Raw genomic sequence first — 11,868 nt, 5'->3', positions numbered from 1 at the left:
TATAGTTCAGGGGAATCATTTGAAGGAATATCTAACCTGAACATCATCCACACCAGAAGTCCTCCAGGGTCCAGGGGACAAGATCTGAGCAATGTTTCTGTCAACACAGTGTATGTGAAAGTAAAGTAAAATTAGAATTCAACAGCTTTTTATGCTCCAGCATGCATAACAGTTTTGAAGACCGCAGTCAGGGGCTTCTCGATAGAGCAGGTCCAGAAGACCTGGGTGTTCATCTGAACTCCCCCAGGAAAGTAATTTACTTTGTGCTGTGAAAGTCATATGATAAAATATTTTTGGAAGAGTAAAATGTACACAAATTAACCACGCTTTTATGGACAATTTAAACATAATCCAATTATATATTATTCATTTTTCACCAGAAAAGGTAATGTTTTTTAACCAATCACAAGTGGAGTACCACCCCTAATGCCCTAATGGACGGGTCCCGACTGCAATCAAATCAATATTTAATAATAAGCAGATATAACCCTGGCCTACAGACAAGACAAAAAATTATTTTTGCGTATTTAGGAAAATTATTCACCTCATCTTCTATTAAACATAGAATTTACACCATAGGAATCTGGTATTCTACTTTACAGGTACAGTATATAAAGTATAATATACGTAAATTAGGCATAGTAATAATTAGACAATGGTGAATAACCATGACTGCATTTGTATTTACCTTCTTTATTTCTCTCTCCCCCATCACACAGGCAGACCTTCAACTTGTGCTGTTGGGGAAGGGCATTCTGGCAAAAACTTGGCAGGAAACACAATCCTGGGTGAGGAGGAGTTTGACACAACGAAGAGGACTGCCCAGTGTGTAAACTGACAGACAGCTGTTGCTGGCAGACAGGCCACTGTGGTAGACACACCTGGCTGGTGGTGGAATCACTTGTTTGCGGTGACCTCAGCACAGGACAAGCAGGAAATTGCTATTGCTGTGTCCCACATGCCTTCCTCCTTGTGCTTTCCTTGCACATACTGCACGCAGACACAGTGGAGGAACACCTGAACCACCTTCTTGAGCAGAGGGTATGGAGACACACCATGGTGCTCTTTACCAGAGGGAATTGGCTTGTGGACATGACATTAGAGCAGCACATTTCAAGTGAGGGAGGCATCCTTCAAAGGCCTGTAGAAAACTGTGAGAACAGGGACCATATCATAGACAACAGAAAAAGGGAGAATGTGACTCGGGTCACTGACTGTTGCAAAATATAGAGGATGGTAGCACAGAGTGGTTGTTATCAAATTCACAATGATATGATTGTACAGTTGCTGCAGAAGAGATATGATGTGAAGAACTGAGGGATGCTGAGGCTAATGAAGATGAAGAAGAACAGAGCAACTGTGGGTGGTGAGTATATATTGGGATTAGGTTTGGAATCTATGGGATGAATGTTTTCTGGGTGGTGGGCGTTAAACAATTAGTGAAATTCAATGCTCTATAAACAAATATTGTGATCTCTCCCCTTTGTATGTCCATCTTTTTGTCTGCCTTATAGGAAGAGGTAAACATGATGTGGAGGTGAGGGCTGTGCTTCTGGGTGCGAACTGTGTTGGGAGGAGCATGGCAGGGAACACCATCCTGGGCAGGGTGTTTGATACTGAAAGACTGGCACACAATGTGAGATGACAGGGTGAAGTGACTGGTAGGCAGGTGGTCTTAGTTGATGCGCCTGGCTGGAAGTGTGAGTTCACCACTGAATTTGATTCTGAGGACTCAGTGCGGAGTGTGGCCCTATGCTGCCCTGGACCCCATATGCTCCTTATTGTGATTCCTGTATTCTCCTCATTCACTGAATGGTGAATAAGACAGATACCTGGCTCATGTACCTGGGAGAAAAGGTTTGGAGTCACGCCATGGTGCTGTTAACCTGGGGAGACTGGCTGGGCAACACCACAATAGAGCAATACATATTCTCTATGGCATTAGTAAGTCTGATAGTGTGTATGTGAGACCCTTTGGTCTCATCAAACACTATCACCATTTTCCACTCCAACACATCCCTACTATTGCTTCCTACATTGGTCCTCTTTATGCATTCTTTACTAGATGCTCCACTGCTTTCTGTATCTCTCTTCTTCCTATGTCTTTCCACTACCGGCCATTCCGGTCCTTGACCCTCATCCTCCCGCTCCATGCCATCAGAACTGACACTTTGTTCGCATTCCAGCACAGCTGTTGCTTTACCAACATTTCCTCAATTTCGTCCGCACTACTATCCGCCATTTTCCATTCCCCAAACTATGGATAAACTCTACACGCTTCACCAATCAAGGAACCTCATGCGAACAACGTACACAACTCGACTCTTCTGCCCTGGAAGACCCATTCTTCTTCTTCAGTGGGGTTTATCGGCGTTGGCATCCAACGTTATGGTGCATTACCGCCACCTACTGTACTGGAGTGTGGGCCAGAGACGGGGTGAAACGAAATCCTACCTGCCAGCTCCCCTTATTCTTAAAAAAGATAACAATATGAGACTATATCCAATGACGTTCTACTCAAAATACTATTTAAACTACTTTCCTGTATCCCCTTCTCCCTCATACTAGATCTCAGTCTTTCCCTTTGATACAGCCCCCACTGTAGCAATACATTCTCCACGGTCTCTGTTTCCTATCACATGTAAGGTCTTATTCAACTGGCTGTGTCCCACCCTTATTATTGTAAAAATAGCCTCCTCTCTTCTGTCCTCCCCTTCCCCACTTCCTCTTTACTAGAAATAAATGCCTGCCCTTGGTCACTCTATTCCACTGCTCCTGCCATCTCTGCACCATCACTGTCCAGATCAGGCTTTTTGCCTCTGTCTTGCCCATTGAAACTACGACATCAACATCCCCTCTTCTATGTGCTTGTTTAGCCAGTACATCAACTGCCTTGTTCCCCTCCACCCCCATATGGGCTGGGACCTTAGTAAATCTTATCTGTTTACCCATCTGTCTAATCCTTCCACGTGGAAGACGCATTGTAAAATTAGAGGCTTTTTGTATTAAAACGTGTCCAAGTGCAACATGCCTAGCTCTGCCCACTGCGGCGTGGCTTACGGAGTGGTCTTTTATATAAATGCTTGTCTCACAGTATTCCATTTGGTACTGGCACTGACCCTGTATATAGCTTCCTCTCTTATTTCTTATTTCTTGTGTTCTACATTTTATATTAGTTATACTATTTTATATTGAATCCTGCACTGTTGGGTAGGGCTTGCAAGTTAAACATTTCACTGTACTTGTGACAAGTAAAACTTGAAACTGAAACGTGTATGTCCATCCACAAGAGGGAGCCATACATATCATAAACTCCATTGGTCGTGACGTCAATTTCCACGGGCCGGAAGTTCAAATTGTAGTTGTTCGCCTCACTGCCACTGGGTGACACAGGCACACATCAATATTTCGTCTGAAAACCAAAGTAAACGAATCCACACATTGCTACAACAGCAGTAGACTTTTGGAGTGAGTATATGTGGTGTTATTATGTTGGAATTTATGTTAGTAAATGTGTTTTTATCGAATCTACATGTGAATAAGCGGGTATACTCAACGGTGCGTCCGACAGCTTGGGGTCTTGTTTTGTTGATGGGCGATTGCCAAGTCGAAGCGCTAATCATGTGTGTTTACAAATACTTTCGACTGGCGAGTCGATCTTCATGTATTCAGCAAACTGATTATTATTATGCTGTAGCCGACTTGACACAACTCAGTATTCCCCTCACTCGGTGTTTTGCTGCCATCAGAAGGTTGGTGCGGTTTTGGGCAAGTGTGTGTGATTACGGCCCGCAATTCGGGGCGTTCCTGCATGTGGGAATTCCTGTGTCTGCATGAACGCCTCCTCTTCTGTACCTTCCTGCCGTCCTCTGTACTTGAAATAAATGCCTGCCCTTAGTCACTCTATTCCACTGCTCCTGTCATCTCTGCATCACTGTCCCTATCAGGCTTTTTGCCTCTGCCTTGCTCATTGAAACTACGACATCAACATCCCCACTTCTAAGTGCTAACTAGCTAGCGCATAACGTTAAGTGTCCTTCGCTCCCGCCTGCCGAACACCTGCCCTCGCTGTTGTTAACAGAACTGCGGGAAAACAACCCGTCCTCAGCAGGCAGGGGCGAAGGACAATGTCTACCGTTGTCGCCGTCGCCTCATCTGTAGTTTTTATCGGCGGTTGGCATCCAACGTTATGGTACCTACTGCACTGGTGCACCCCCACCTCCCGTCTGTCCTAGCTTAAAAATGGACCAAAAGTAGTATAAAGAGGTGTTCCCGCAGATGCAGGCCACAATTGATTTGAGTGTGTACGTGCAGGCGCCTGACGGTTCCGTGGTTCACATACTTAATTCTTGATTCGCCATCTCAATCTGCTCTTTGGTTTTAGATTTGCACAGCCTATTCCCTGAACTGACAGGATGGTGAGTGAAGAGTGATTCTTTTTCTGCTTTCACACTGTTTAAGTTGGATTTAGTTATTGTCATCTTTTAATCATTACTGGATATCAATGCAATGTGTTAATTAAGTGTCTTCCTGTCTGTCTTTCTCACAGCATGGACGGGTAAAGCTGAAGTCCACCGCCCAGCAGGAAGAAGAGAAGAGAAAAGAGAGAGAGAAGAAACTCAAGATTTATGTGGCTGCACGAGATGCTATCTTTACTAAGGTCTGTTTGACATAGACGCATTCAGTCAAATTCTGAAAATAAGGGCTTCCCGGGTGGCGCAGTGGTTAAGGGCGCTGTACTGCAGTGCCAGCTGTGCCACCAGAGACTCTGGGTTCGCGCCCAGGCTCTGTCGTAACCGGCCGCGACCGGGAGGTCCGTGGGGCGACGCACAATTGGCCTAGCGTCGTCCGGGTTAGGGAGGGGTTGGCCGGTAGGGATATCCTTGTCTCATCGCGCACCAGCGACTCCTGTGGCGGGACGGGCGCAGTGTGCCAGGTGCACAGTGTTTCCTCCGACACATTGGTGCGGCTGGCTTCCGGGTTGGATGCGCGCTGTGTTAAGGACGCATGACTTTCAACCTTCGTCTCTCCCGAGCCAGTACGGGAGTTGTAGCGATGAGACAAGATAGTAGCTACTAAAAAAACAATTGGATACCACGAAATTGGGGAGAAAACGGGGTAAATTAAAAAATATATATATATATATAACTATGGCTACGGTTTAAGCCTGATTATGCAGTGATGACAGATGACAGAACTTTGACAGAACTTTGAAGATCACATTTCATCACTTTTCTCTTGCTGGTTTTAGAGGATGGAGGGTGTGTTGGATGATGAGGCCCTTCAGTTGACCCAGCAGCTGCTATCCTCCAATCCTGATTTTGCCACTCTCTGGAACTACAGGAGAGAGATCCTGTTGCACCTGGAGACTGTACGGTGAGGACACTACAACTCTTATAATGCATTTTTGCCCATGGTGGCACAGCTGAGTCTCTTGTAGCTATTATTATCTGAAAGTACCAATACTTGTTCATTATTTAAGTGCATCATACTCACATGTCTTATCCTTTTCTCTGTATCAGTGAGGAGGATGACGTGCAGAAGATGTATGAGGCTGAGTTGTTGTTTCTGGAGTCGTGTTTGAAGGTGAATCCCAAGTCGTACGGCAGCTGGCACCACCGAGGCTGGGTTTCAGCCCGCCTGCCCAGACCTGACTGGGCCAGAGAACTGGGCCTGTGTGACCGCTGCCTCAGTCTGGATGACCGCAACTGTGAGTCAGAGGGTAGGAGGATGATAGTGAGGGAGGAGAGGAGTTGGTGAGGTACTACAGCTTTGAAGGAGGATGGCTGGAGAGGTGGATGAGACAGAGCTTGATAGGGACAAGAGATAGAAATGAATCTGGCAGAGGATCAAAATATATTTTGACGTCCTGGTCTCTCCATTTTTTTTTCCTTCTCATATTCAATTTCCCCCCCCCCATCTTTCTCAGTTCACTGCTGGGACTATCGCCGGATGGTGGTGAAGATGTCTGGTGTGCCTGTGGACCAGGAGCTGCAGTTCACTGACCGTCTCATCGGCTCCAACTTCTCCAATTACTCCAGCTGGCACTACCGGAGCACCCTCCTTCCCCTACTCCACCCTGAGTCCCCCGACCCCCCCTCGCCCTGCCACCAGCCCTCCCACTCCTCCCCTCCACCCTCCCCTCAGACACACTCTCATCGCGTCTGTGAGGAACAGCTGCTCAAAGGTATGGACAACACCATGGCCAGGCAGAGTTACAAACATATATTGTCAGTGTAATACTTTAAACAGGCAGACAGAGGGCACTGTCACTAGGAATACCATGGGTTGGATGGAAGGCAGAATAATGAGTTGATGCGTGCTGGTTGTCTGTGTTATCATCATACATTACTAAACCCTTTGGTTTTTATTTTTAGAGTATGAGCTCGTACAGAATGCCTTCTTCACTGACCCCAATGACCAGAGTGCCTGGTTCTACTACAGGTGGTTGCTAGGCAGAGGTGCGTGTATAATTTTGTATTTTCTATGTAAATTGTCTTTATTATCTTCCAGCTGTGAGCTCTGTTTCTCTGCCTTTCTCAGCGGAGCGAGAGGAGATGATAAGCTGTGTGTTTGTCAGCCGTGAGGAGGAGAGAGTGGCTGTGGCCTTCTCTAGACCTGTCAATGTGAGTACTCCCTCAAAGTAGACACCTTACTGTAACGTGTATGTCCTCTGCTCCTTCTACAGTTAAACTCCATTCCTCCCTGACTCTCCTTTCAGGCTTCATCTAGTGGTCTGATGCTGGTGTTGGATGGTCAGCCCCAGCGTGTGGAATGGAGGAGTGTCCATCCTCACTTCAGACACAGCCCTGTCTGGGTATCCTTTCCTTCACGGTCATGGGTAAAATGTGAATGATAGGGCAAAATGTTGATTTCTGCCTAAAGGCATACCCAAATTATGTAGTCACTTTAGAGGCTTTACAAGCTCAAGTACATAGTACAAATCAAATTTTTGTCCTATTCAACAAAAGTGGACCAGTAGGGTTTGAAATGAATGAAATGCTTACTAAATATAGTAACAATCAAATTATATTACAATCACATTTCTATTAACAAAATATATATGATAATACTTAGTAACAGTACAATATTGGCACAATTTCATTTAACTGATCACACAATTTTTCTAAGCGTTCACTGAGCAGTGTAGACACCATTCAAATGTGTGTAGAATCGTTACAACTTCAGCTTTAAGCACAAAGTAATTTAGTCTGTCTTTGAGCAAGAGAAAGTGGTTTTGCTACAATTCTATGAAATTATTTTGTGTTTTTTCATGTTGTGAGCTCTAAATCCAGCTGAGAATATCACAGTGAGATGAAACCACAACGGCTGCACTTGCTAGACTGTCACCGTTCATGTGCTGTCTCACTTGCTCAGAGGAAGAGAACATTTATTTGTCTGAATAGGCCAGAAAATGTGACGCATCACTCCCTATGCAAATGTGGGGTATGCAACCTGCTCCGCTGAGAGAGTGGAATCGGAGAGCAGACAGATGGGGCTTTTTGGCCCTATATGGTATGGGACCCTACAACGTTCACAAGTGCTTTGTACACAGATGTCAGACGGAACCAGTCCAGAACAGCTCAAAGTCGCCCAAAAGGGAGACTTTTAACATCTCTAAGAGGCTAAAGACATTACTCTGTTCTAGGCATGTGGTAATGCACTTTTCCTTTGTGCTGCTCACTGTTTCTTTTTCATTCCTTTCTCATCCCTGTGTTGTAGTCTACAGTAGGTTTCATCATTCTTAACATGTCTCTTTTAAGCACTCTCCATATCTGTTACTGAAACGCAGGTAGAGAAAGAAAACAATGAACCTTTAAAGACATAGAGAATTACTTTATCTCTGCAGAGCGTTGGGCCAGTAAGCAAACGGTGGCTCGTTCGAATACCCGAGCTGACAAGGTGAAAAGTCTGTCTTGTGTCCTTGACCAAGGCACTTAACCCTAATTTGCTCCACGGACACAATACTACTATGGCTGACCCTGTAAAATAAAAAATGTCACTGCCCCTATCCGGTGAATGTGACAATAAAACTAGTGTTATTATTATTATTTTTTTACACACAACCATACAATGATCTATGTTGAACCTGTCTTTGAGATGGGCAATGCTCAACAGGTATTTGCAACATATAATGTTATACATTTGATCACTTTAACAAACACAAGCATCCGCACTTACTCTATTTGATTGTGGACTTTAACATGGTGTCAGATCTGTGCGCTTCCTCCTGGCACTATCAGTGACATCATTAATGAACACAACCTGACCGTGCACTGGACTGAGAAACACACTCACAGAGACTGTGCTCTGTACACAGGTGAAATAATGTTTATGTGCTCATGCACCTTCTGTGTGACTGAGTACATGCTCTTGTCTTTTTTTGTGTTAACATGTCTGCGATGGGTATATAATGTTTTAGACTTCAGTCCTTGCTCTCTGCTGCCCTCTAGCCTCACCTCATAGTATTGCCTCCATCTTTCACAGGTCGGTCTGAGAGTTGGTGCAGGGATTCTGCCACTGACCAGGAGCTCTTCAGGTACAGTGTGTGTGTGGTGTGTGTGTGAATAGCAGAGCTTTAGAAGGCTCTCTGGTTGGTATATCAGACTTTCTGTTTACTGAATGGAAAAAAAATACCTCAGCATCTTTTTTGTCTGGTAGGAGTGAGCTGTCTGTGGAAAAGACCTCTGTGTTGCAGTCTGAACTACAGTCCTGCAACCAACTTCTGGAGCTGGAGCCCCAGAACAAGTGTAAGTACACACTTTGAGTGTAGTGTGTATGTTAGGGTTTATTATTTATCACTATTGGAAACGTCACAAAATGTATGACAATTGTAATTTCTCACTTTCTCAGGGTGCTTGCTGACCATCGTTCTGCTTATGAGGGCGCTAGATCCCCTAGGTTACGAGCGAGAGACCCTTTCTCACTTCCAGACTCTTAAAGTTAGTGCTTTACAGGGCTATTACATAGTCGTGTACACTAATACATAATAGATGTGTTTTCTATCACTGCTCTGTCTTTCTCACACAGGAGGTGGACTCCATGCGCTCTGCTTATTACGGTGACCTGTGCAGTAAGTTCATGATCGAGAACACCATTCTCAAGATGGAGTACGCTGAGGTCCGGGTCTTCAGTCTCTCTGACAAGGTTAGTGCTGTCTGTTCCTGTCTGTATCTGTCTATCCTTGTCCATCCAGAGTTTGACTCCCCCTTCTCTTCTTTGTGGCTGTAAGTCCACCTAATGTCTTTCACCCTCACCTCTACAGAACCTGACCATGTTATGTCACCTGGACCAGCTGCTATTGGTCACTCATATCAATTTATCATGCAATCAGCTGCTTAGGCTGCCTCCTCAGTTTGCCATGCTGCAGTGCCTCGAGGTATAGTAATAAAATAAAATAAAAAAAATTATGTTATGATCAAATTAATATTTATTCATGTGCTGTACTCTAGTTTTTGTACTTAATATTTAGATGTTTGTCTAACATTATGGCCTTCCATTTCCCAGGTATTGGAGGCTGATGACAACGCTATTGAGAATTTGGATGGACTGTACTATCTCCCCAAGTTGCAAGAAGTGTCCTTGAAGAACAACCGTATCCTTGCCTTTCTCTTTTGATCAGTTTCAATGTGGTAATACATTAATGTTTTATAATACAGTTAGAGATGTTGTAATTTTCTTTGACCGTAATATTCAGAAATATCCAAACTCTCTGACCTTCAACTCCTGACTTCCTGCCCAAAGCTGACCTGCCTTGATCTCCGTGGCAACCCTGTCACCCAGATTGCCAACATTCAATCTGAGTTGACTGAGCTACTGCCCTCAGTCACTGACCTCCTGATCTGATTGGACAAACAGCAGGGCTCATTCTTAGTTTCCCTTAGTCACAGATTTAGGATCAGCTTATCCCCCCCAAACCATAACCATTCTAGGGGGGAAATGGAAAAACTGACATTAGATTAGTGTCTAGGGGCAACTTCCCCATATTCCCGGCGTACTACCATCAGCAGTATTTGTCTGTGTGTGTCCATGTTTGTGGGCATGCATATATGTGAGAAGCATAGGGGTGTTTAAGTGTTTTGTCTCCTTTCCACTATGTATTCCTCTTGTGTGGTGATATTGATTCACGGCGACCCTCCACTAATTTTAATGCCTGATAACATTGGACTTTCTATCAGAGACTTCACTAAGACATTCTCACAAACGTGTGTGTTTATGTGTATGTACAGTTTGTGCGTGTGTGCACGCTCTATCTCTCATACAGTTCAAGACACCAAACTGCATGCCGATTCACTGATAGAGGGTAATATTACTAACTGTGTATGAGTGAGCATGGTGAGAATGTGGCTTTTAGTAAGCACTGAAACAGCATCTGTATGGTGGTTGCAGTAGGACATTGATCAGAAGAATATTGCAAAATACTTATCTGTGGTTGTATTTTTGAAACAGTTGTGTGCAAAAACGTTTATGAAATTAATCTATACTGTTAAACAACTGTAAATGACTATTCCACCAATAAAACAGCACATGCGGTGTCACTGCCTCCCAGAGAGTCTCCTGTGTGTTTCTGTGGTGTTGTGAGGGAGGTTCAGTCAGATTTTCCTTCTGTTGGGTGGCTCAACTGTAACCACACATTACTTGTCCCCCATGACGGTATCTGGTTGGGGACTGTGGATCTGTCTCCGTTTGTTCGTACGTTAGTCACATGCGACAGCACTGGCCCGATTTTGAGGAAACTTGGGTGAACGATGCGTCTTGCCATAGTGTTCTGGCGTTTACAAAGTTAAACTGATCGGCCCAAGGCAGGGGCTACAGTAATTAACTGAAATTTGTTAGTCACATGCGATATCTCAATTGGCCCAAGGGTTGCATTATTTGCGGGTGAAGACATCTTTACTTTTGCCTTGTTATAAATTAGCTTGGTGGGTGTGTCTGTCTGGTGCCAGAGTAGATTAACATGAATGGATTAACACAATTCTGTACATTGTATCAGTGGTGGAAAAGGTACCCAATCGTCAAACTTGAGTTAAAGTAAAGATACCTTAATAGAAAATTACTCAAGTAAAAGTGAATCACCCAGTAAATTCCTACTTGAGTAAAAGTCTAAAAGTATTTGGTTTTAAATATACATAAGTATCAAAAGTAAATGTAATTTCTAAAATATACTTAAGTATCAAAAGTAAAAGAATAAATCATTTCAAATTCCTTATATTAAATTAAGAAAACCAGACAGTACCATTTTGTTGTTTTATTCACGGATAGCCAGGGGCACACCCCAACACTCAGACATAATTTATGAACGAAGATTGTGTTTAGCCAGTCTGCCAGATCAGAGGCAGTAGGGAAGACCAGGGATGTTCACTTGATATGTGTGTGAATTAGACCATTTTCCTGTCCTGCTAAGCATTCAAAATGTAACGAGTACTTTTGGGTGTCAGGGAAAATGTATGGAATAAAAGTGAATAATATTCTTTAGGAATGTAGTGAAGTAAAAGTTGTAAAAAATATAAATAGTAAAGTAAAGTACTGATTCCCCAAAAACTACTTAAGTAGTACTTTCAAGTATTTTTACTTAGGTACTTTACACCACTGCATTTTATTCACATGTTTGATTTGGCGTGAAAGGATCCCACTAATTAAAATCTGTGCACTTGCGTCATCGCTGTCCTCCGCCTGCTACACAAGCAGGTGTTGTCACCTGTCTTGCTGTGACGTTGTTTGTGTACAGGGTGGTTCCAAGAAAAGGATTGGATAGTGGTTTAGTTATTTCACAATCAAAGTTTCACGTTTGATTATGAAATATTAGGTGCAGTTTGAGACTCACAAAGGAATGTATGGTTTAACCCTTTTTTTTTTACAAAAGAAACC

The 11,868-nt window shown here is 43.7% G+C and overlaps 1 protein-coding gene across 1 annotated transcript; it reads left to right on the top strand.

Moving 5' to 3' along the window:
* Positions 1 to 3,101: 3,101 nt before the first annotated feature.
* Positions 3,102 to 10,548, top strand: LOC139406643 (Rab geranylgeranyltransferase subunit alpha). The gene is made up of 17 exons (XM_071149480.1): positions 3,102 to 3,468; positions 4,385 to 4,418; positions 4,550 to 4,660; positions 5,252 to 5,376; positions 5,523 to 5,710; positions 5,930 to 6,187; positions 6,378 to 6,461; positions 6,544 to 6,626; positions 6,722 to 6,817; positions 8,215 to 8,320; positions 8,488 to 8,539; positions 8,662 to 8,750; positions 8,854 to 8,942; positions 9,031 to 9,147; positions 9,266 to 9,379; positions 9,508 to 9,595; positions 9,698 to 10,548. Exons 2-17 carry the CDS (start codon positions 4,416 to 4,418, stop codon positions 9,844 to 9,846), a joined length of 1,752 nt encoding a protein of 583 aa, XP_071005581.1. The 5' UTR covers positions 3,102 to 3,468; positions 4,385 to 4,415; the 3' UTR covers positions 9,847 to 10,548.
* Positions 10,549 to 11,868: the final 1,320 nt, after the last annotated feature.

The sequence above is a fragment of the Oncorhynchus clarkii genome, chromosome 4 (genome assembly GCF_045791955.1).
Source record: "Oncorhynchus clarkii lewisi isolate Uvic-CL-2024 chromosome 4, UVic_Ocla_1.0, whole genome shotgun sequence".
Taxonomy (NCBI): domain Eukaryota; kingdom Metazoa; phylum Chordata; class Actinopteri; order Salmoniformes; family Salmonidae; genus Oncorhynchus; species Oncorhynchus clarkii.
The sequence above is the reverse complement of the archived record's forward strand: the minus strand, read 5'-3'. Positions and strand labels throughout refer to the sequence as shown.

Excerpts from the sequence above, each read along its gene's own strand:
- LOC139406643 (XM_071149480.1), top strand. Across the intron at positions 8,321-8,487 it reads AGACTGTGCTCTGTACACAG|GTCGGTCTGAGAGTTGGTGC; the intron begins GTGAAATAATGT and ends CATCTTTCACAG. Across the intron at positions 9,148-9,265 it reads TCTTCAGTCTCTCTGACAAG|AACCTGACCATGTTATGTCA; the intron begins GTTAGTGCTGTC and ends TCACCTCTACAG.